The sequence below is a fragment of the Armigeres subalbatus genome, chromosome 3 (genome assembly GCF_024139115.2).
Source record: "Armigeres subalbatus isolate Guangzhou_Male chromosome 3, GZ_Asu_2, whole genome shotgun sequence".
NCBI classification, from domain to species: domain Eukaryota; kingdom Metazoa; phylum Arthropoda; class Insecta; order Diptera; family Culicidae; genus Armigeres; species Armigeres subalbatus.
In genome coordinates this window covers 266565881-266592263 of record NC_085141.1, presented here as the reverse complement: position 1 = coordinate 266592263, position 26383 = coordinate 266565881, and the positions used below count along the sequence as shown (strand labels likewise).

Here is a 26383-nt window from a genome sequence, read left to right as displayed (position 1 = left end):
GGAATGGACACTAGTCATAAGTGAAATGTAATCTATGATTTCAAACTAAGACAAAAACGGTCAGAAAAAGATAATAAATAAAGACTGAACTCTACACCACCCATATATTCGGGCATGTCCGTACTCACCTTACCCACATGTGCGAAGGAAATGTTGATGTTGAACTAAGGAACTTCGGAAATAATGTTAATAAATATGCACATAAAACACTCTTTTGGTAGGCTTTTGAATAACCGATACGATATGCATCAATTTTCTGTATATCTACTGTTGATTATTTAGAATGAATTGGTCACTGTACTATTAATTATAATGAAAAATCAGTTTAGTAAATGAGTATTCGCCTAGCCCATACCTCGAAAGACAAAAAGTTGTATGATTGAAATTCATACCACTTTTTTTAGATCGGCAAGACATCAACGTTTGCTATTCGTTCAACCAATAAAATCCCCCTATAACCAGCTAATAAAATTGTCAAACTTAATCAAGTTCAATAATAGTCAACCGCGTACTGTTTCTCGTAGAATGCAACTTCTCATTCAAAACAAAAATTTTAGTTTTTCAAATGCAAATATCTTCCGATTTTTTTACTTTAGGGAACCAAACGTATCACCTATTCCCCGTGCAAACACACCTGCTCACTTTATTGAGCCGCATAGCCAAAAAAACATTTATGAAGTGAAGCAATTCTTTGTTACGGGAGAGGCAAAAGGCAAAATGTATACAATTAAGAGAATAATTATAAATTATGCCACGCTATTACAAATAAAAACTAGAGGTCCAATACAATTAACATGTCTTTAGATCATTATAGGTATCAAACTAAAGCACTAATATAAAAAAATACTTCCGCGAAAAAGGGTATTCACTTATTCTCCATGATCACGCTTCCACAAACACCATACTTCCAATGGAACACTATTGAATTTATAATAAATCTTCTTCTGGTTTGCTTTAGCTACCATATATCAGCCAAAAGTATGCAAACGGCTGATTCATAGCCTTTCGATACGTCAGATTGTTCAGATATGCAACGCTCTATTAGCATTAGATTTAGTAAGAAAGCTTAAGATCATACGTTGCAAAATCAGGATTTGTTAGAGATTGTACGGTAACCTAAGCAATAGTAAGCACCCTATGTCATTTGAAACTAAAACCGCTTAGGGGGGATTGGGCAATATGGGCATCCTAAGGAAATCGTTCCTAAACGCGCGGAAAAGCTAAAACAATGATCATTCAAATATAGTTGACTTATGCTTGGGAGTGTTACCTTTCATGTTACGTCGATGAATGATGAAAAATGCGTTTGAAGATTTATGGAATGCACTTTTGAAAATGTATTGATATTAATGTGCGTTCCCGACTATATAGGGCAATATGAGATACCATTTGGGGCAGTATGGGCCACCAATCCAAAACGTTTTTTGGGAGAGAAAAGTGTCGTAATATGGATGACACATCGCACATTGTATGGTGACAATAGCCCTCTACTCAGGTGTTGTAGACTCTTCAACGAGGGTTATGATATCAAGACGATTTTCAAAAATAGATTAAGATCACTACTTTAAGTTATACAATCTGTGCAACAAACAAATGTTGAAGATTTGCCCCAACTGCCCTATCCAAAATTTCACGTTGACTCAATATCAAGATCATGTATAGGTCGATCGGGATGGCAAATGTTAGTCTTAACCGTGTGAAGCCCAATATGTACTAGCGAAAGATATTTTTTTAGTTACAAGATAAAGATTATCACTGTCGTCGCTGTCCGGAACATCTTTTGCTGGCGAGGATAGGGTGCTAAATGTCAATGAAGGAAAAATACATACGATTTGACAGTTCGGTACCAAACATGTTTCGGAAAGCAGAACGAAGGGAACCGAAGCGACAATCTTTATCTTGTATCTAATATAATTTTTATACTAGCATACAATCCACATTATCCAATCATAGAGGAACGCATGTTTTCTAATGATTTAAAATATAAATCTCTGCGGTTATAGGTGCAAACTTTTGACATTTTGACGTTTATATGGCTGCGTACTTAAACAGGAAAAGAGAAAAAGAATACGCTTCGCCTAAAAGTAGTCCCTCAACCATACATTATATAGTTGAGGGACTACTTTTAGGCGAAGCGTATTTATTTTCTCTTTTCGGTTATAAGTACGCAGCCACATAAACGTCAAAATGTCAAAAGCTTGACCGTGCTCGTGCACGGTGGCATTGCTGACGTTTGTTTGTAAATAGTAATTAGTTCGTTTCGGTGTGCTGTCGGCTAACAATTTTGAGGAATTGTTTATATGCGATTTCTTATTGCTTATAATTTAGATGAAATGGATCTTGACGTGCAAGTTATTAAAAAGTCCAAAAGGCATACGCGGGATGAGTTAGAAAGCTTCTCACAACAGGTAAGAGTTTTCACTGTTTCAAAACCCGTCATAGGTCTGATATTTCTGATTCGTTTATAATGTTTTCATAACAGCAACTCGTCGACCGAGTTATTCAGCTTGAGTCCCAGAATTTCCAGCTCAAAAACATCATTCAAAAAGTGACGGGAATCAAAGCTGATGACCCTAAGCCAAACGATAAAAATCAACGGAAATTTGATTTTGCAAGGTTTGTTTGTATAACAATTTTTACACGTGTTACTAGGGGAATATGGGGATAAATGTGCAATGATTATTAGATCATTAGATAAAATTGAATGCATAATATAAAAATGAATAAAGAAAACTTAGAATTGACGCACATGTCTGCAAATTTTTCATTATTTGAATAACCTAAACATTTCGAATTGGTTTCAGTTGCCACAAACGACACATTTTATTGAGGTTCTACTACTTGGGCTGGGATTATCAAGGCTATGCCTCACAGGAAGATTCTGCTCGTACAATTGGTAAGTACTAGTATGGGTCATGGGTCTCCAGTAAGCTTTGCGAGCAAAGGCGCAGGATTGTCAATCCAGAGATGGCGAGTTCGATTCTCAGTCCGGTCTATAAAACTGTATTAGTCGAAGTCCCACCTATCTAAAACACACTTCATTCTAATTGTAGAACATCAGCTTTTCAATGCACTGACACGGGTGTGCCTTATCGAGAGTCGAGAAACATCCAACTATCATCGATGTGGCCGTACGGACAAAGGTGTGAGTGCCTTCCATCAGGTGGTTAGCTTGGATGTACGCTCCAAGTTCGCCCCTGATAGGCAGCTGGACCCCGAATCAATCGCCAACGAAATCAACTACTGCCAACTATTGAACCGTGTTCTACCGCAAGACATTCGCTGCGTAGCCTGGATGCCGATGGTAAATCCAAACTACAGCGCCAGATTTGACTGCCGTTCCCGGACGTATCGATACTTTTTTCCTCGCGGAAACTTGGACATCGCTGCCATGAGAGAAGCTTGCACTCATCTGGTTGGGGCACACGATTTCCGCAATCTGTGCAAAATGGACGTGGGAAATGGCGTTGTTACGTTTACTAGAAGGATATCGTACGTTTCAATTGAGGACTCACAGGGCGATGCGAATGAATCTTCCTATGATATGCTGTATCTCGAATTGCGAGGTAAAGCGTTTTTGTGGCATCAGGTACGTTGCATAATGGCTGTTTTGATACTCGTGGGAGAGAGGAAGGAAAAACCAACGGTGATCAAAGAACTGCTCGATGTGGAAAAGAATCCGTGCAAGCCGCAATATAGTTTAGCCAGTGATTTACCGCTGAACCTGTACGAATGCGAATATCGTAGCAAAGGTGTGTTCGATCCGGCTGTGTTCGATAAAAATGCTCCAGTACAGGAAGAGGACGAAGAGATGGATGATCATTCGGATTTGCGAGAGTGGGTGTATGAAGAGGAAAGCCTGACGCGAACGATTTCTGAGTTGCAAGGTCTGTGGGCTGGCAATAGTATCAGGTTAGAAAAGCATAGAATTCTGCATACTATTGTGTTTCTCACAATGAATTTTGTTTTTCTTACAGGTCAACAATGTGTCGAGAAATGCTAAAAAGTTTGCAAGTCATCTTTGATCAACGGTTTCCGAAAACGGATAAGCCGATTTGTCAACATGCGATACTTCTTCAGGGTGTACAATCGCGCGATTACAAACCGTTGATGGATCGGAAAAAATGTGGTAAGTGATCAAACACTACAGTTACTATGTACCATTATCGAATGGGACAATGTGTATGGCATTCCGTGCCAAGATACACCCTTTATCAAGAGATAAACTGTCGACTGTGAGCAGTAAAGCTCGTGATCTAAATAGACTACCGTTCTTTGCGTGATCTAAATAGACTACCGTTCACCTAAGGCAATGCGGCCTAATTATGATCAAAAAACGCCATTACGATGTTTGTTTGAAATTTTTCGTACCGCTGCACAGTGGCTAAACTCGTGTTTTGGGCGCGTTTATTTAATATTACCTTTATTATGCTATTTAGCGTAACGGTGTCTTCGAGAAATTTAATCAGTAAGATAATGCGCTTTTTTGGAGATATTCAGCTTACTGATCGATCCCCCTAAAAGTGAGATGAAAAATTTACTTTTTCCGCTTCACAACATATAAGGTTTGATTCTTTATAAAAGTTGTAGCGAAAGTTCTTCTGAAAAACTTTGTCCAAGACACCAAGTTCGTAATTCCGTTACTTTTGGAGATTTTTTACGTTTTATGATGACAACCCTTTAAATTGGGTTTTTCATCATATCTTTTTCTTTTTCATTTCTGCATTTTTTGTATGTTCTGGAAAGTTTTGGATAATATTAAAATACACCGTTAGGTGACTATTGTGACTTGGAAACTTAAAAAATAAAAAGGTTTTAACAGTTTTATTGGATTTTTTAGTCATATTTGATTTAACTGCTACTTGACACCGGGCAAATAGTTGCAGTCAATGTCATACGCATAACAAAGTACAAGTAATGATCTTTAACCCGTTTCGGTCTGACCTAGAAATCAAAATTAAAATAACCCGTGTAGGCTCATTTTTGGTCCGATTGCCATGAAATTTTCAGGAAAGAAGCGTCATCATGTCTATTTTTTGGTACATGACTTGATTTGACCATGGTGCCAATCCGGCCGGATTTATTAAGGGGGGGTCCTGGGTCAGATGCAGTCAAAAACGGGTCATTTTTTTAAAACCATTGATAAATGAACGAAAGTGACCAGAATGCTGATGCAAACGTGGTCAATCATAATTGACCAGCATCAGAAGTTAGTTTTGATACATTTGAATCACCAGGACATGGTTCCGAATGTTCCGGGAACCTGGTTCCCTGGGGTATCCCTGGGGTGGTGGACACTTTTCAAGTGGACACAACCCAGTCTTGCGACATATCAAACTTCATGGTTTTGGAAGATAATCCTAATAGATGAGTTTTTGGGAGGTTTTGGACACATTGGCCACATCCGGAAGTGTTCCCGGGAGCCTGGTTCCCTCAAGAAAGTGGACAAATCTCGATTAGCACCGAAACCCATCTTGCGACACATCAAACTCCATGGTTTTGAAAGACAAGCTCAATTAATGGGTTTTTGAGAGATTTTGGACACATTGGCCACGTCCGGAAGTGTTCCCGGGAACCTGGTTCCCTCAAGGAAGTTGACAAATTTCGATTAGCACCGAAACCCATCTTGCGACACACCAAACTCCATGATTTTGAAAGACAAGCTCAATAGATGTTTTTTTAGAGATTTCGGACACATTGGCCACATCCGGGAGTGTTCCCGGGAGCCTGATTCCCTCAAGGAAGTGAAAAAATTTCTATTGGCACCGAAACCCATCTTGCGACATATCAAACTCCATGATTTTGGAAGACAAGCTCAATAGATGGGTTTTTGAGAGATTTTGGACACATTGGCCACGTTCGGAAGTGTTCCCGGGAGCCTGGTTCCCTCAGGGAAGCGGACAAATTTCGATAAGCACCGAAACCCGTCTTGTGACACATCAAACTCCATGGTTTTGAAAAACAAGCTCAATAGATGGGGTTTTGAGAGATTTTAAACACATTGGCCACGTCCGGAAGTGTTCCCGGGAACCTGGTTCCCTCAGGGAAGTGTACAAATTTTGATTAGTACCGAAACTCATCTTGCGACATATCTAACTTCATGATTCTGAAAGACACGTGTTATTTTTTAGAGGTTTTTGACACATTGGCCTCGTCCGTAAGTGTTCCCGAGAGCCGAAACCCATCTTGCGACACATCAAACCCCATGATTTTTACAGACAACCTCAATAGATGGATTTTCGAGAGGTTTTGGACACATTAGCCACTACCGGAAGCGTTCCCGGGAACCTGGTTCCCTCAGGGAAGCGGACAAATTTCGATAAGCACCGAAACTCATCTTGCGACATATCAAAATCCATGGTTTTGAAAGACAAGCTCAATAGATGGGTTTTTGAGAGATTTTGGACACATTGGCCACGTTCGGAAGTGTTCCCGGGAGCCTGGTTCCCTCATGGAAGCTGACAAATTTCGATAAGCACCGAAACCCATCTTGCGACACATCAAACTCAATTGGTTTTGAAAGACAAATTGAATACATGATTTTTTTTGAGATTTTGGACACATCCACTCACTCACATGTGACCAGATTTAGTCGCAATTAAGTTGCTGCAACCAGATTTGCCTGACTTGTGCTGCTCGAGATTGGCAACGACCGGAAGGCCCAGGGTTTGCAGAAATCGCTCTCAATAGATAACGAACAACGATAAAAGAGAGGCAAAAACTGTTCCAAATCATAACAAGCCATGATAACAAATTTATCAAATTTGTATGCAAGTGCGAAAAAAAAAATCGGATAGGCAGCCCTCACAGAAAAATGGTGATTCTCGCTTTGTTTTCGCTCCTTCCGTGTTGGTTACTGCACAGCTGTGTAGAACAAGTTGAAATGCATCATCAGAGCCAGTGCCCCCCGCATTTGGAGCTTTCTAAAAGAAATTTATCATGGGGTATAACATCCCGAATCAGTTCCACTTTCTTGATGCAACCAGGCTCCCAGGAACACTTCCGAACGTGGCCACTGTGTCCAAAACCTCTCAAAAACTCATCTATTGAGCTTGTATTTCAAAATCATGGGGTTTGATATGTCGCAAGATGGGTTTCGGTGCTAATCGAAATTTGTCCACTTCCTTGAGGGAACCAGGTTCCCGGGAACACTTCCGGACGTGGCCAATGTGTTCAAAATCTCTCAAAAACCCATCTATTGAGCTTGTCTTTCAAAATCATGGAGTTTGATGTGTCGCAAGATGGGTTTCGGTGCTTATCGAAATTTGTCCACTTCCCTGAGGGAACCAGGCTCCCGGGAACACTTCCGAACGTGGCCAATGTGTCCAAAATCTCTCAAAAACTCATCTATTGAGCTTGTCTTTCAAAATTATGGAGTTTGATATGTCGCAAGATGGGTTTTGGTGCTAGGCAAGATTTGTCCACTTTCTTGAGGGAACCAGGCTCCCGGGAACACTTCCGGATGTGGCCAATGTGTCCAAAACCTCCCAAAAACTCATCTATTAGGATTATCTTCCAAAACCATGAAGTTTGATATGTCGCAAGACTGGGTTGTGTCCACTTGAAAAGTGTCCACCACCCCAGGGATACCCCAGGGAACCAGGTTCCCGGAACATCCGGAACCATGTCCTGGTGATTCAAATGTATCAAAACTAACTTCTGATGCTGGTCAATGATGATTGACCACGTTTGCATCAGCATTCTGGTCACTTTCGTTCATTTATCAATGGTTTTAAAAAAATGACCCGTTTTTGACTGCATCTGACCCAGGACCCCCCCTTAATAAATCCGGCCGGATTGGCACCATGGTCAAATCAAGACATGTACCAAAAAATAGACATGATGACGCTTCTTCCCTGAAAATTTCATGGCAATCGGACCAAAAATGAGCCTACACGGGTTATTTCAATTTTGATTTCTAGGTCAGACCGAAACGGGTTAAATTAATACCTGAACTGTAGAGTTGTAAGCGAATGTAAGTAATGTTTCAACAAAAACCATTTCCTACTTTGCACGGTAGAAATCAATCACCCATCACAAGGAGTTGATGAACCAATGCACCATGCGTCTCCATAAGAGTGTATGATACCAGTATTTTGCGCTCGATAATGGCGGCCGAGTGAGTGCCTTTTTGACATTCAAGAGGTAGAAAATATTTTCAAATTTTTATCAATGTAGGCCTTGATTAGTTGAAAAATATTGGCACTCATACGGAATCTACAAATAAACAATTGTCAAAATATTCTCCATTATTTATGTTGTTCAAAGATCATATAGTTTTCCTATGCATACCTATTTTGTAATTATTTAACTTAATTTTATAGGAATGTGAAAGACACCAAGATAAGGACGAATCCATAATGCTTATTATTGATGGTTTTATAAGAGGAAAGGAAATCTGCCACCAGACACTTCAGTGAAGTGATACTAATATAGTGTAAGGCTGAATAGACTACGCTAGACTCACTAAAACCAACTTCCTTTGCAATAACCAATTCCATCTGACCTTAAAACTATATTCTATGCTATTGTCCACCTAGGCCATATTGGTTAACTTGGAGCCACGAAGCAGAAGAATATGCTCACATACTTGATAGACTTGTTGTTATCCCTTAGTATATTCATTGTCATTGCCGCTAAGGGTCAGTAAGTCTCATTCAGTTTAAGTGGTCTGCTAAAGGTGGCTACATGTTGGTAGTAAAATGCTTTAAGTCCTGTAACCTGTCCATCGGCTGCGGACACTTCAGCCGCCCTGGTAGAGTCGAAATGCTTTTGGGCACATGTAGTGTATAGGAAAAGTATAAATGGGCGTCGATGTGCACGAAGTGCACGCAAAGCAGTAGTTAAGCGAAATGCTCTACAGTAACTCTTAAAGAATTGTTGGGAAAATTGGCAAAAAGAGGGTGCAAATGAAATTAGTTTCGGGGAATTTCAGTGAATCGAGGGTAGTGAATCCAGCCGTAAACTATCTGAGTATTGCCTCATCTAGGTGTCAGGTTGCAGATTTTTTTTTCTCAAGAAAAAAACACTGATCATAATTATTATAGATTTGTCCTTACCTTGTGGCTTTCATATTCCTATAAAATAAAATAAAATAAATGATGATAATTAATGCATGAGAAAATTACCAAATTCTCGCAGAACATAAAGGAAAATATTTGACATTTGTTTGTTTGTAGATTCCGGGGTGAGTGCCAATGTTTTTCAATGAATCGAGGCCTACATTGATTAAAAAGTGTAAATATTTTCTACCTCTTGAATGTCAAAAAGGCACTCACTCGCCGCCATTATCGAGCGCAAAATACTGGATACATACATCGAAAATGTTCAAAACTTTTTTGCATAAAATGCTATAAATCTCCAAAAGTAATGAAATTACGAACTTAGTGTCTTCGACAAAGTTTTTCAGGAGAACTTTTTCTACCAGTCTCGCGAAGACATATATCTTCCATGTTGTAAAGTGGAAATAAATAATTTTTCATCTCAATTTTAGGGGGATTGATCATAAGGCCGAATACCTCCAAAGAAGCGCGTCGACTTACTGTGCGCTGTCGTGTTCAAACCGAATATCAGAATTCTTGTAAACCCCGGCTAACCACATTTCTGCAAAGTATTCACCGATTTTGGCAAACCATGTTCTGATCAGTGGCATATGGACAGCAGTTCTTTGTTAGTGGACTCGAGACTCACCAAAAGTCTCCAGATGAGGCTTTAGGAACAGTCTGAACCATTTTATACAGAAAAGCCATAATGGGCTGTTTGAAGCAACAGTGGTGGAAAAAGTATTCCCGGTTAACAAGCTAATGATCAAAACCCACGATATCTCAATGTTATTCCTTTGAAACACATATTTTTCTTCCTCAGTTCAAAGTTAATATTCTATTCGTATTATTGAAACACAAAAAGTCCAGATCGCATCGTTCTGGATAAAAAAACCTCTTAGAAGTTCACGTCTCCACGCTCAGCAATGAGCAATCATAAAAACAAGACACAGCCAACCACAGATCGTATATTAAAAGAGAAATTTTATCGCATATATTATTATTTTATATCAAACTCATACATGACTACTAATAAATATTACCAAAACATAATTAATTATTTATTTAAGGCCTACATCAACAGACTACTTATGTCCTAATTATGTTAATAAAAAAAATATAAGTATACATATCGTCAAAAACTTGGAAAAAAATGGACACAAACACTAAAACAGCCATCTATTGCGATGTGAACATTTTTTGAATCTTCGACGCAGCGTCTGACGAGGCATGTTGAAGTCGAATATTGTAGAAACCCTGTTGAATATACGCTGTAATCCTTCAATACTACCGTTCATACTGTAGTTAGTCCGACGGAATGGCATTCTTAACATAGCGTTATTGCGAAGTGTTCTCGGCTGTACGTTAATATTAATATGTTTCAAAATGTCACTACAATCTATTCGGCCTTGCAAAACGTCTGCAACAAGTACAGCTCGAGCGGTGTTACGGCGTTCTCTTAGCGGCTCCAGATCGATAAGTCGACAGCGGCTTTCATAACTTGGCAGGCGTAATGGATCTCTCCACGGTAGCCTACGCAGAGCAAATCGTAGGAAGCGTCGTTGCACGGACTCAATTCGTTCGGCATTGTTCGTATAATTGGGATTCCAAACGGCGGAGCAATACTCCAGTATCGACCGCACCAGTGAGCAATACAAAGACTTTAGACAGTAAATGTCAGAAAATTCTTTACCCATCCGAAAGATGAAGGCCAGGGTTTTGGAAGCCTTACCTACAACGTATGTGATATGCATTTTGTACGTCAGCTGGGAATCCAAAATTACGCCCAAGTCTTTGACATGACTCAGACGTTCTATGCTGGTATTCAAAAGCGTGTAGTCGAATCTAACGGGATTTTTAATCCGAGAAAAAGTGATCATCGAGCATTTTGCCGGATTGACTATCATACGGTTGACGTTGCACCAATTGGCAAAGGATTCTAACTGACGTTGAAGGAAATAGCAATCGTCGATGGATTGGATTTGCAAGAACATTTTCAGGTCATCAGCATACGATAGGCGGGGAACTTCGAGTACAAAATTCACGTCATTGAAATATAGTAGGAAGACTAACGGACCCAAATGGCTTCCTTGGGGTATTCCCGATGTAGCCACGAAGGAATCAGATCTGCAGTCGCCGATAGCAACCGTTAGTTGGCGGCCGGATAGATATGATCGGAACCATTCCAATAGAGTGCCATTTACTCCTAACTTGTCTAATTTGACGATAGCGATGAAGTGGTTTAACTTATCAAAAGCAGCTGACAGATCTGTGTAGATGACATCTGTTTGAGCTCTTTTCGTCATGCTGTTCGTGATGAAAGATGTAAGGCACAATCAATTAGTACTAGTGGAGCGACCGGCTATGAATCCATGCTGAGTTTCATGCTTTCAGTTTCATCCATGCTGAGATACCGTTCTCCTGTTTACCGCCGAGTATTGTCCGCAGCACCTTACGCTCAAACACTCCGAAAGCTCTCCGAGCAGCCTCCTTTAATGTTTTATGGCCGTATAAAGCCACCGGAAGAATCAGAGTAGTATACAGCGCGAGTTTTGTTTTCGTTTGCAGGCTGCAATACACCTTTTTATCTCGCGGGTAACATCATTACCGCACGTCACTAATGTGCTAAGATACACAAATTCTTCTACCACTTCAATTTTTTCACCATCCAGCACCATTTCGCTACCATCACCACTAATGAACCCACGTTGATTGCCAGCGACCATATACTTCGTTTTGCTGGTATTGATCGTGAGTCCAATCCTCGCTGTCTCCCTCTTAAAAGGCACAAAAGTCTCTTCCACGGCACGGCGATCAATCCCGATAATATCGATATCGTCCGCAAATCCCAGGAGCATATGCGATTTTGTGATAATGGTACCGCTTCTTTGCACACCAGCTCTCCTAATCGCTCCCTCGAGCGCTATATTGAACAGTAGATTCGAGAGTGCATCACCCTGCTTTAATCCATCTTAGGTAACAAATGACGTCGATATTTCATCCGCAACCCTTACACTTGATTTCGATCTTGACGTTATACGAATCAGCCGTATCAGTTTCAATATCAATTATATAAATTCAATATAAATATAAATCAATAAACAGATGATGTGTCTGCATGTTGTACTCCCGGAATTTATCAAGGATTTGTCTCAGGGTAACATTTGATCCGTCGTTGATCGGCCCTCACGAAAACCTGCTTGGTATTCACCGACGAAGGACTCTTCAAGCGGTCTCAATCTGTTGAACAGAATACGGGACATAATTTTGTACGCCGAATTAAGGAGGATTATTCCTCGGTAATTGACGCACTCCAGTCTGTGCCATTTCTTAAAGAGAGGGCAAATGAGGCCGTCCAACCAGCTAGCAGGCATTTCCTCGTCTTCCCATATTTTCGACATAATATGGTGCCGAACTTCATAAAGCTGCTCACTGCCATGTTTGAGAAGTTCAGCCGGGAGCTGGTCCTTCCCCGCAGCCTTATTGTTTTTCAGCTCTTTAACAGCTTTTTAAACCTCACCTAGTGTAGGCGACTCCACAGCTTGTCCATCGTCGCTAATATGTATTCTGCTCACCGATGCACCGTCACATCCGCTATACAACAAAGTCTCGAACTGTTGCTTCCACCTGGCAGCCACTTCGGTTTTATCTGCCAGCAAATTCCCTTGTTGGTCGTTGCACATGATGGGAGATGTCGCTGTCTTTCTCCGCACGCCATTGACAGACTCATGAAACCTCCACTTATCGTTCTGCTCCATTTTTTCCTGTGCCTCACTAATAACTTGTTCTTCGTACTCTTTCTTCTTGCTTCCTTGTACCGATCTCTATTCGATCGGGTACCCGACACCAACATCCGGCTTGTGGCAACGTTCTTCTTGTCTGTCACTTTCTGACACTCCACATCGAACCAACCCGTCTTGGGTCGCCTCTGTGCAGTGCCTACCACTTCTCGTGCTGTTGTGCTCACAGCTCCATGGATTGACTTCCATGATCGTTGATGTTGTCACTAACGTTGATTGCACTTATCCGTTCGTCGAGCTTCTGGCGGTACTCAGCCGAAACTCCTTCCGCCGACAATCGCTGGATATTGTAACGCATCGTTCACTGTGATCTTTCGTTCGATACAGTTGACAACAGTGATCGAATTTTACTGACAACGAGGTAGTGATCAGAGTCAATGTTCGGAGCTCTGAATGTCCGCACATCGATAACATCCGAGAAATGGCGCCCATCCACCAGAACATGGTCTATCTGGTTGCAAGTTTCACCATTAAGTGGCTGAGTAGTACAAGGGTAGAGTATCTGCCTTCAGATCCAGTGATCGAATGTTCGAGACAGTATTGTTTACATTTATTTTTCATTATTTTCACTGGATCGTAACAATGCAGATGGAAACTCGTGAAACTCGTTATTCAGTATGTATATGGCCTCCACTTTAGTAGGTATATGGCGATTCTGTGCACTATATACAAATAATTTTCAAAATGTTGACTGGTGAGGAAGGGGGGGGGTCGCTGAATTCTCCCTTCCATCCAAGAAACAAGGTTTCAAGACCGTCCTGCCAAAGCGCGGATAAAATAGAAGGAAGCTGGAGACTTCAGATATTCCTTCTAACTCTAACATTGGAAATAATTCTTCTCCTATCGAACTGAGCAATCAGTTCGATTTGATTAATGACGAAAAATCTAGCCCAGGTGATTCGATCCATGCGATGTTGCCGAGTTCTCTGGCTTTAGGAATGGGATTTTGAATAACCTTCAGGGGATCAAGGTTTCATTTCAGATTGCCAGAAAGGGTGACTGCCGCGTTTTGCCGGGATCCTTTGACGATCGCAAACGTCTTCAGTATTTAACTGAGAAGCGCCATAAATTCTTCACATACGACGACAAAACTGAGCGATTGTTCAAAGTCGTTTTGAAAGGTCTCCCTAGTGACGACAAATCACTGGATGAGATTAAAATTTAAATTTCTGAATTACTTGGATTTTTACCAGTCCAAGTAATTAAGATGAAAAAGAAATCTCGCTCTGGTACTTCCCAGAGGGGTATTTCTCAAGAATTTTATTTGATTCACTTTAACAAAAATGAACTAAATAATATGAAAAGTTTTGAAAAGGCCTGTATTATGTCCCATGTCCGTGTTACATGGGAACATTTCCGCAGGCCTGGGGGAAATTTCCAAAACCCCACTCAGTGCCGTAAGTGCCAAAAGTGGGGTCACGGAACTAAACATTGCCACATGGATGCTAAATGCATGATTTGTGGTGGAACCTCTCATGCCAAGGACGCCTGTCCTGTGAGAGAAGATTCCAATAAATTTAAATGTGCCAGTTGTGGGGGCAATCATAAATCCAATTTCTGGGAATGCCCTTCACGCAAAAAAGTTTTGACTTCCCGTGCAAAATTGATGACGGGAAATTCCAATCGGATCCCAGATTCGACGGGTAGAAATTTTTCAAACGCTCAAATTTCGAAACCAGTTACCGGTCGAGCAATTCATACCCACCACAATTCACAAACAAATTTTGCCGCTCGTCAACGGGTAGCAAGCACTTCAGTAAATTCCAATTTTTCGAATGTACCCACGTATGCAAACATCGCTGCTGGTAGACAAAATTTCTCTTCTCAAAATGAGGTTTATACCCATGTCCCAACGGAAAATAATGGTCATGTTGCCGATTCAGGTAGCATGACTGCTTCCGATTTTGATTTTTTAACTGAACAATTGCATCACATGATTGATGCAATGTTCAAAGCAAATACCATACCAGAAGCTGTTCAGGTTGGTATAAAGTACACAAAAAAATTGTTATCGGACTCCGTTTTAATGGATCTAAATAATTGTGTGAAAGTTCTAAATTGGAATGCCCGCTCTCTAAAGGGTAAGGAAGATGAATTATTCAACTTCCTAACAGTTCATAATGTGCATATTGCCATTATAACTGAAACCTATTTAAAACCAGGACTCTCCATTAAACGAGATCCAAATTATTTTATCTACAGAAATGATCGTCTTGACAGCGCCTGTGGTGGGGTCGCCATTGTCATTAATAGACGTATCAAACATAAATTATTTTCTTCGTTTGAAACCAAAGTTTTTGAAACCTTGGGAGTTTCTGTTGAAACAAATTTTGGTCAATTTTCCTTCATTGCAGCCTATTTGCCTTTTCAATGCAATGGGCAGCAAAAGAATTTGTTGAAAGCTGATCTTCAAATTCTGACTCGCAACAAATCAAAATTATTCGTAATTGGTGACTTCAATGCCAAACACCGTTCATGGAATAATGCTCAAAGCAATTCCAACGGCAACATTTTATTTGAAGATTGTTCTGCGGGATATTATACTATTCAATATCCCAATGGCCCAACTTGTTTTTCATCCACTCGAAATCCTTCGACAATTGAAAGCAATACCGTAGCTGCGACTGAGCGTGGACGTGGAAAAAGTTGCTTGTCAGAAAGCCCATTTTGATTTTTTTAATGGATGAGCAGCTGATTGGAACCCGATTCCAAGTACAATGAATCCTTCAACCTCATAGATCTACTTGATTTGCTGACTATTTGGATGCTGTTGTGAAACGGCTGGAGCATAAATGCTGCCTAGAGCTCGTGAATCTATAAAAATGCTTAAGATTTTGCTCATTCACCCGGACTCTTTGTGTACCAGCGAAGTACATTATGCTGTAGAATAGGTATTCTTGGAAAAAGGTAAACATCGGTAAAATCGATCGGAATGTCTGGAGCCCATAGCCCTGTTGATGAGCAGTTATTTCGGTAAGATCCAACCATTTTACTTAGATGCTTTGTATAACCGTGGCTCAAAGTTGCGTGCCTACATAGTGAATGGGTTTCTAACCCGTTCCGGCCTGCTATTGTCCCAGGTGGAAGATTTCCTCCACTTACCAGGGGCATGCAGTATGAAATTTGATTGGACAAAGAGTTTAAAAGCCTCGGAGTTAAATATTGTGGAACTGCTTAATCTGAGCTGCAATGTCCAACTTGTGAGATGCAGAGTTCGACTAACTTTCGGGAAAATCTGAATAATTTCGTCGTATATGATTACAGAATCCAGGCAGGCATGAACAGGTTTATTTTATATTATTTCTTTCCATAATTTATTTTTTATTTAGAATTAAAAATCCATATAAACTCTCCTTAAAAAATCAATAAACACTTAACAACAAATTCTTCGAAAGCTTTTGAACTCATATGATGTTTATGGTTGTTGTAACCCTTTAAAACTTTTTAATACTTATTGAGTCTTAAAACTTTTTTTTAATATTCTAGGAAACGTTTTGAAACCCCAGTCATTTAAAAAAATAGTTTACGTTATCGCTGTTTTTATTTTAAAATTTTCTAAAAAGAGTTCGCGTTCACTCATGCAGAACAATTACGCGATCATCATTTTTTCTGCTTTGTACGAGCAAGTAAATTTTATTAGCCAGTGAAAGTTTATAGTGTGCGTCCGATCGTGATCGTGCAGAAGGATCTCGCAATCATCGAAATATTTTGTTTGTCATAAGACGAGTTTGTACAGCTCCATTTAGCTCCACTACTTTATTGTACCTTTAGACAGATTCGTATTTCGACATCAAATGTAAGAAATATTTTGTTTTGCATTGTGCGAGTGAGTACATTTATTAGTAATTAAAAGTTCTATGTGCGGCTGATTGTTTTACGCAGAACGATCGCGCGATCATCGAAATATTTTGTTCTGCGTTGTGCGTGTGAGTAAATTAATGAGTAAGTAAAAGTTTGGGGCACATCTGTTCGTGTTACCTTTGGCACACAGAACGATCGCGCGATCATCGGTATATTTTGTTCTTCTTTGTGCGGTCGGTAAGTCGATTAGTTAGTGTGCGTTCGTGTGTGTTTTTGTTTAACATCGATCAAACTACACGCTACACACGGCATACCGTTTACCAAAACGAACCCTGCTACACTACCTACCGCTACCCCATGTATTCAACATCCCAGTGATTTCTCGTGGAAGTGCAGATGACTCGTCGGCTTCCATCCAAGCGAGTATCACGTCAACATTTTCCTACCCATTCCTTAAATTGACCTGCATTCGGACACGGCCGGCGCTGGTATTGCTTAATTTTTGGTCATCAGTTCTTACACATTGAAGATAATGTTAGTCCCAACCATCATCTGTTGGTTCTCTGTGTAATTACAGCTGGCCTGGCAATAACGGAGTAGCAACCGTGGGCGGTCAATCAAGCTCAAGCTCAAGCTCACTCGAAATCCTTCGACAATTGATTTGGTTTTAACGGATTCAAGTCAGCTGTGTGGCCAATTGGTAACTCATGCTGACTTTGACTCTGATCACCTTCCTGTAACATTTGAAATCTCACAAGAAGCCATTTATAATCCAATCAGCTCTACTTTTAATTATCATAGAGCTGATTGGGATTTATATGAAACGTGTATCGATGGGAATTTTGATGTTGATATTCCTCTCGATACCAAAAGTGATATTGATAATGCTCTCGTATCTTTGAAAAATTTAATTGTCTAAGCCAAAGGCATTGCAATTCCTAAATGTTAAAATAAATTCAACTCCATTATTATTGACGACGATCTTCAGCTACTGATCCGTCTTAAAAATGTGAGAAGAAGGCAATACCAAAGAACTCGCGATCCCGCGTTGAAAGTTATTTGGCGAGATTTGCAAAATGAAATTAAAAAACGTTTCGCTATTCTGAGAAATACCAACATTGAGAATAATGTCTCGAAGTTGGATCCCAGTTCGAAACCCTTTTGGAAATTAACGAAAACTCTTAAAAAACCTCAAAAGCCAATTCCAGCGCTTAAAGAGGGAAATAAAATTTTATTAACAAATGGCGAAAAGGCTCAAAAACTTGCTCAGCAGTTCGAGAGTTCCCATAATTTTAGTCTAGGTCTCACTAGTCCAATTGAGGATCAGGTTACACGGAGCTTCGAAGACATTCTCAATCAAGAGAATGTTTTTGACCCTTCGTTGGGAACTAATTTGGATGAAGTGAGATTTATTACTAGAAAATTTAAAAATATGAAAGCCCCGGGTGATGATGGTATTTTCTACAAACTTATCAAAAAACTTCCTGAGAGCTCTTTATTCTTCTTGGTTAATTTATTTAACAAATGTTTTCAACGGGCATACTTTCCAAATACATGGAAAAACGCCAAAGTTGTTCCAATTTTGAAGCCGGACAAAAGTCCAGCTGAGGCTTCTAGTTATCGCCCAATCAGTTTGCTTTCTTCAATAAGCAAACTGTCTGAAAAGATTATTTTAAATAGAATGATGGTTCATATAAATGACAATTCTATTTTTGCTGATGAGCAATTTGGTTTTCGCCATGGGCATTCAACCACTCATCAGTTATTAAGAGTTACGAATTTAATTCGGCTCAACAAATTTGAAGGATATTCGACTGGAGTTGCTCTTCTTGATATAGAGAAAGCATTTGACAGTGTTTGGCATGAAGGTTTGATTGTAGAATTGATGAATTTCAATTTTCCTCTGTACATCATTAAACTGATCCAAAATTATTTATCAGATCGCTCACTGGAGGTAAACTATCAGAACTCTAAATCTGATAGATTACCTGTAAGGGCTGCTGTTCCCCAAGGCAGCATACTGGGGCTCATATTGTATAACATTTTTACTTCTGACTTACCTGATTTATCACCAGGGTGTCAAAAATCTTTGATTGCAGATGACACGGGCCCTTCAGTCAAAGGGCGAAGCCTTCGTGTCATTTGTAGTAGATTGCAAAAAAGTTTGGATTTTTATTTGCATTATTATTTGCAGAAATGAAAAAAATCTTCGAATGCTTCAAAAACTCAGATTATAATTTGCCCACATAAGCCGAGAGCTTAGTATTTGAAACCTTCTAGCAGACTTATTGTCACTATGAATGGGGTTCCAATTAATTGGTCTAGCGAAGCCAAATATTTAGGACTTCTGCTGGACCAAAAATTAACTTTTAAATATCACATTGAAGGCCTTCAAGCCAAATGTAACAAATATATTAAGTGTCTATATCCACTTATAAACAGAAAATCAAAACTTTGTCTTAAGAACAAACTTTTGATTTACAAACAAATTTTTAGACCTGCTATGTTGTATGCTGTGCCAATATGGACTAGTTGCTGCAATACCAGAAAGAAGGCATTCCAAAGGATTCAAAATTAAATTTTAAAAATTGATTCTGAAGTTGCCTTCATGGTATAGTACCATGAGACATTTCAACAAATATCCAACAAAATAATTTCCAATATTAGACAAAAATCGTTGCAATCTTCTATTGCAACGATTAGCTCCTTGTACTCTTAGTATAAATTAGGTTAAGTCTAGTTTAAGTTGAAAACATTGTAATTCCTAAACCAGTGTTCAATTAATCCAGAGGAAAAATTTTAACTGCCAGAGGCAATTGAAATGTAATAATAATAACTAAAAATGTAACATAGCAAATAAGGATGATAGTGTTAAGAAAACACGAAACACCTAGTCTAAGAGATAAATGCATGTATTAGATAGTTGGCAAATAAAATTATTTAAAAAAGAAACATAAAAAGTATGATGTTGAGAAGATTTGGGAGTTCCATGCAAAACATCGTTATTCTCACTTCGCTGATATGGAAGAAGAAAACAATCCCCGGCGAAACCGTAGAAATCGTCTTCGTTGGAATCCTCACCCTCCCTTTTTCTATTCGAACAGCTACACTGGTAGACATTAAAAAGTGCCCACTTGCCATTTTTCATACAAAATGGTCAACTCTAGATCTCGGTTGCCCGTGAACCGATTTTGCTGAAAATTTGACCAGAACCCAGTTGTAACCTTAATGATTCACAGGGTAAATAATTATTGCGGTAATACAAAAATGATTTTTTTTTGCAAGAATTTATTTTTTAAATAACTTAAATTCTATAGTTTGTAGTCTGGTGACATGTTCAGCAAAAATGCGTATTCTGGCAATACCAAAAAGTTTGCTGAAGATACATGTACTCTAAGAGTTGTAGTTTTTTCATATTTGAAAAACTTTATTTTTTTCAAAAATATCGTTTTGGTATCACCGCAGTAATTGTTTAGCCTGTGAATCAATATTGTTGAAACTTAAGTAACTTAGAAACTTAGGCTCTGGTCAAATTTTCAGCAAAATCGGTTCACGAGCAACTGAGATGCAGAGCTCTAAAGTTGACCATTTCGTATAAAAAAAGGTAAGTGGGCACTTTATTATGTCTCCCAGTGTACTTCTTTTTTACCTGGGGCACTTTCTCCACTGGTAAGGTGAGTCTTCTTTCGGTCAAAGCGTTGCAATTATGGCAGTTTCAACTGGCGTTTATGCGCCAAAATGATTCTGCCGCCCAGAGAAATTTTTGATACTGTCGATCAAACTCTCTCTCTCTCTGTTTTGTAAGGTAAGATCCATTAATTACGTAACGCAAAAAATAGCAATTTTCGATCTATGTACATGGCAGCTCAAGCTCTTTGCTTTACTGCTACTTCCAGCATGTCTTAGCTCTCGTCGAAATTGATGAAATAGCAACAAATCAATTTAACATCCGAACTGTCGGAAATTTAACGTAGACAGGCTTTAGTTTGGTCTTCCAGTACATGTTACGATTATTGAGAATATGTTTTTATCTAGTGAAAAAACCTTATGAGAACGGAAGGTAAAATTTTATCAAAAGAAATAAAAAAAAAACAATTTTGTTTTTTTTTTTAAATTTTATTATGGATGTCTTATAGCCTATTCAGATTGGGCTATTTATGACTTTGTTAAGTGAGAGGGTACCGTGGGGCATCGAAATCCGTACACTTAAGCACCTTAGTATATGAAAAAGTAATTAGAAAATAGAAATCGAATGTAAATAAAACGTTTGTCATTGACACAGGCGCATGAAGGCTTCTACTTTTGAAGTGTTTCACATTTACTCATTAAAAACTACGAAAAACATGATAAAATAATGAATTAAATCAACAACTCCTGACTCGAAATCCGTCCATCGTGGACGGATTACGAATCAAAGGATCAAAATCCGTACAGCTATTTCGTCTACAAATATTTAAATTGAAACAGTCTGATTGACTAAACTACCACTGTAAATAGTTCGATACGCACCTTGAGAAGCGATCCCTTCGATTTGTATTCCGCTTATCTTATGTAATGATTTGTAATTAGCAATTAAAACACAGTTACTTTTTGTGCAATTATGCTCTACCCGAAAACAAAATGGCGGCACAAACTCCGCGTTTGATGGCTGGAGATTTGTTTTTGATTTTTGTTGTTTTAATCTCAAAGCCTTCTTTCCAATTCTATGCCCTAGAAGCTGACTGTCAAGTATCTGAACAGGATAAGATTAATTATTTCTACATTAATTACCTTTAACCTCCTTTAATCTATTGATATCTCATGAGGTGGACGGATTTCGATGCTGTACGGATTTCGGTTCCGCACGGTATCCAATTATTACGAGGTGTTCAGACTGCAGCAAGATAATATATCTTGACGTTTCCATGTTTCCTCATTTGCACGCTACAGGGTTGAATTCAAGGAGAGTTTTAAAATTTAATTTGCGAAATCAAGCATTTGTGTGGCGACAATCGAACATTTTTTTCTGAACAAAGTTTCTACGAAAAAAAATATGAAAAGGGATTTTCGAAGAATATTTGAAGCTCTCATTAAGGATAATGAGCGAAGCTACATTCATTAGTTGGGTGCGCCGTTATTCGGGGAATCAGACTATTCCTCAATTTATTTTTAAGTTTAAAAAGTATTTTGATTCTGTACTATGATCAAACGGAGATTTGATAGAAAAATTTAGATACTTTTGGGAATTCTAACAAATAAATAAAAAAAGGACGATTGGACCAATTTTCAAGAAATATTATTGAACTAAAATGTATTTCCACCAGTATCTCCATGTATGAAGGGCAATTCAGCAATTTTTTTTTTAAATGGAAACTGAACCATTGCGTTCTACTCGACAACCAGCTTCTAACAAAATCGAATCGTGTGAATGTGATATAATTTAAACTGGAATTTGGATGAATTAATGCATTGCCAATCCATGTTTTATTTAAGGTTATTCTACTTTATATATACATCCCATTCAAATCGTACAGTTGTCCCACGTGAAAAATGTTGAAATCCATAAAGTATATTAAGCCATTCAAGGAGCAGAATTGAAACAATTTTTGAAATCATGTTTATTCATCAAATATATTCGTTTTACAAACGTTTTAAATTGTCTTCCGCATTGGCCCTCGAACTTTGAAAATTTATTCGATTTGTTCTATTAAATCTAGGTTTAAGTTAAATACTTCATGTTAATCCTAGAGAGCATCTGTTTTTTTTTAAACAGTTCATGTTGAATAAGTGGAGAATAAATAATTATCATCATTATTTTTCATCATATAAAATGCTTTCCACAAAACCATCACAATCCGAGTTATTCTTCAGCGCTCAGAAGATTTTCATCTAACATGCATTCGACCCTGCTGCGACAGAAAGAGCATGACTGTCAAATACGAAACGAAATGAAAACAGAGAGAATTTTCTCTCTGGCAAAGAGAGCGTGACGCTTTTCAGTTTTGTTTTGTTGAATTTCTCCCTGCATCCCAGCTAGAACGAAAGCTCTCTCGTAATAATTGTTCGTAATAAATTCTTTTTAGCGGGTATCTTTTGACAGCGCAAAATGTATGGAATATTACGTAAATAATGACATCATAAAGCGTATTTACCCTGAAACGCCAATTATTATGTCATTAATGGCGTAATCTGAATAGGCTATTAACCATTATTTTAAATTTAGTGATAGGAAAACATGTTCGGGCGTCAGCTGTCATCAGTTATGTGACTTCATTCAGCCAGTTATCACATATTAGCTGACTGAGCTTTAAGTAGATCCAGATGGACCAGCTTACAGCGACTAGGGTAGCTAGGCAGGTTAACCGGGTCACTCAATCTGAGACGACGTAAAGAGCTCCAAATCATTGAATTTCACAATGGAACAATATAGAGCCTTCAAACAGTCGTTGATCTGTTTTCCACAACGGAACAAAAATATTACCTGTGATGTAGCTTTTGACACAATAATGTACGAAGTGTGTACTTTGAAGGTCAATTTAGTATCGATGAGTAGGTACTCCCAAAGTCCCAAGTCTTCCACTTTTGTTCACTGTAGGACGAGTGTTTGCATCCGAACGAAATAATCGAATAATTGGACACATTTAATGACATTCAATTGATGTGACACCATTCGGCAAAGGCTTTCAGTTGTCATAAGACGAGTCACGCTATGTTTAAAGGCAACTATTATGCAAAGTGAATGCACCCCGGATGTTAAGCCGTTAGGTCATAGTTTTTGACCTCTAGTTTAAGGATCTGTGTCGATTGAAATATTTCATCGGTGAAAATTTGACTTTTTTACCATTTAAGGGGATATTTTTAACCTAAAAATCTATTCTGATTTTTTTTAATTTTTTTGAGGCAAGTTTTATAAAATTCAGGTACTACATTTTTTTCCTGACGCTTCAAATAAAATTTTCATATAAAAACAATTTTCATATGATGAAAGTAGCAGAAGTTATACTAGAAATACTGTTGATATCGAACATATATTGCATTTTTCGATAGCGAATTCTTGTGTTACTGCATATCTCATACAGTGTCTATTAAAACACCAGCAACCCTGCACCACTTGTTACCATAGAAACAGAATTTAACGCTGGACAGGTCAAGGAAGATGCTCGATTATATTTCAATTGTGTTCATAATCATCTACTGGAAGGAGAAGACTATGACACAATTTTAGACAAAACCCTTCCTCCAGCGCTACATTAGCTGGTGGGATTGGTCTACTAAATTTTCGGCCCTGTAGCAAAAAAAAAACCATCCAGACAAATCTGAAGTCTGGACAGAGGTCAACGCAGCTCATCACGCTCAACTTGGATTCACCGGGCGTTACTGCCGAAGTCTTTTAGTAAAACGAGGTGTTTTGAAAGGAAAATAATGCAATGGCTATTACAAGGTCTACTACAGGTAGTTGATTGCTGTTTAAATGTAACATTGTTGGACTTCTATTCAAATGCCATACGAGTTTTTTGTGACAGTTGGATAACAGCCGGGCTAGCAATCACCGAAAAATTTCTTATTTTGAAATTCCATGTTCTTGAATTTTGTGAGCGCATCACAGGGAGGCCTTACAAAGTATACGGAGTAAACAACGGAAGACATCCACAAAAAAATCAATACTACCTAGCAAAACTAAAAAATGCCAGATAACCACGAACAGTATGCAAGTAAACTGTTATCCACGGTGGTAGCATATAACAGTGGTCACATAATGTAGTCGTCCATTGAGGTTCAATCAAGTTTGAAATACAGAACATAAATACTACTTTGAACTAGTGCGTAGTTTTAACTTTTTGTTGATTGGAAATGTTTAATAATTAATTAATTTAATTAATTTAATAATACTTCTTCTTATTGACATTACATCAACCACTCTGACATATGCCGCCTCGGAGCTTAGTGTTCATTTAGCATTTCCATAGTTATTAACTGCGAGGTTTCTAGTCCAAATTACCATTTTCCCATTCGTATATCATGAGGATACGATGATACTTTATGCCCAGGGAAGGCAAGAATATTTCCTAGACAAGACCGGGAATCGAACTCACCCACGTTTAGCATGGTCTTGCAGTGTAGCAGTGTAACTTACCGCACGGCTAAGGAAGGCTCCATATCTATTCATAATAAACCGTAAGAACATTTAAGACTTGCAGTAATTTTAATATAACTTCTACTATTTTCATCATATGAAAAATGTTTTTATATGAAAATGTTTATTAGAGCATCAGAAAAAAAAGTAGTGGTTGGATTTTATATAACTTGTTTCAAAAAATTTAAAAAAATCAGAAAAGGTTTTTAGGTTAAAAATATTACCTTAAATAGTAAAAAAAGCCAAAATTTCACCGATGAAATATTTTAATCGATACAGATCCTTAAACTAGAGGTCAAAAACTATGATTTAACGGCTTAACATCTGAGGTGCATTCACTTTGCATAATAGTTGCCTTTAAACATAGCGTGCGAGCACAATGTGGTGCGAGTTTATACAGTCCCATTGAATTCCACCACTTAATTGTATCTTGACAGATACGTATTTTCTTATCAATGGCTTTCAGTTGTGGTTGCAGAAAGGCTAAGCCATTAGTCCCTTTTATCGTAAAATATAGCTTGAGAACGTCGGCATATGGCAGTTTTAGGCACTTCAAAACAAGATGTACATCTTCTATATAAAGCAGGATTAAGAATCGATCGAGATGGCTGTCTTGAGGAACATCGGACCAAAATGAAAACGGTGAAGAAACGTGGTCTCCGAATTTAACAGACATTCTGCGGCTAGTTAAAAGATACGATCGAAGCCAGACAAACATGTTTCCATTCATGCCTAGTTTGTCATACATAATCCTGCAGTCCAAATTTAAAATTGTTTATAGTTTTTTTTTAGTTTGATGTCATAATTTCTGAACAATATTAGTATCAGCCTGAAATTGTTATCAAATATAAATTTTCAATTCTGATGAATTTTTTTATTATTATATTTTTGTACAGAGAGCCTGGAAAGCCGAATTGACCATTACTCGAAAAAGCGTCGCATCCAGGTTAATTCCAAAGAAGTGCCAGCCAATGAAGTGGGAAACGATACAGCGTAGACGCGGCTGCCGAACAGTGACGAAGACAAATTTGAGAGCTGAATTCATAATCAGTCCAACGAGACTTAATTATTATTCCAAACCCGTATGTGCAGAATACATCAATGTGAACTGTGAAGTGTGTATTAATGGAAACGAGTCGATGAAAACGAATGAGAGAAATCTAATCTTTATTACCTTTGCATTGTTATCACCTTAATAAAAGTTTTGTACAAACATGCTACAAAGAAATCTTTGATTTTTTCGTGTTTTTCCTTTTTTTGCAATCAATAACCACTATCTTCGAAATATTCTTAATTATCATCCGTCATATAAATTTAAACCTAATTAATATTAATATAATCTATCTTTTGAAATATGTAAACATTTTCGCTACGATGTTAGAACAGAAAAAGTGACTAGAATAAAGTGCCGAGAAACTCAGACTAGCTGCTGTTCATTTTGGCGTAGCACGGAAGTTGTCGAAATAATCGTGTAGGGAGTGCTGAACGTCAGGACAGAGTTGGTCATATTTGGAAAGTTCTAGGTGCATTGGAGAAAGCAAAGAAAATCGGCCTTGTAAATCTCAATTTGGCAAATTATCCACTGATTTGGCGCGTTGATATCTGAAAAAAAAGATAATAGATTAAAA

General features: G+C 38.4%; 2 protein-coding genes across 4 annotated transcripts in view; one reads left to right on the top strand and one right to left on the bottom strand.

Moving 5' to 3' along the window:
- The first annotated feature begins 2217 nt into the window (after positions 1 to 2217).
- Positions 2218 to 25983, top strand: LOC134224094 (tRNA pseudouridine(38/39) synthase). Its single transcript, XM_062703329.1, has 6 exons — positions 2218 to 2408; positions 2483 to 2616; positions 2805 to 2896; positions 3054 to 3912; positions 3978 to 4129; positions 25652 to 25983. Exons 1-6 carry the CDS (start codon positions 2301 to 2303, stop codon positions 25750 to 25752), a joined length of 1446 nt encoding a protein of 481 aa, XP_062559313.1. The 5' UTR covers positions 2218 to 2300; the 3' UTR covers positions 25753 to 25983.
- LOC134224093 (uncharacterized) overlaps positions 25896 to 26383 on the bottom strand; it is a 289525-nt gene continuing 289037 nt past the window's right edge. For all 3 annotated transcript variants that reach the window (XM_062703326.1, XM_062703327.1, XM_062703328.1), the window contains one exon: positions 25896 to 26357. In XM_062703326.1, coding sequence (XP_062559310.1) covers positions 26318 to 26357 — 40 coding nt within the window. In that variant the 3' untranslated portion in view covers positions 25896 to 26317. The remainder of the gene's footprint in view (positions 26358 to 26383) is intronic.

Coding starts and splice junctions, on each gene's coding strand:
- LOC134224094 (XM_062703329.1), top strand. CDS start 2,301: ATGCGATTTCTTATTGCTTATAATTTAGATGAAATGGATCTTGACGTG. Junction 2,409..2,482: donor TAGAAAGCTTCTCACAACAG/GTAAGAGTTTTC, acceptor TTTTCATAACAG/CAACTCGTCGACCGAGTTAT. Junction 2,617..2,804: donor CGGAAATTTGATTTTGCAAG/GTTTGTTTGTAT, acceptor AATTGGTTTCAG/TTGCCACAAACGACACATTT.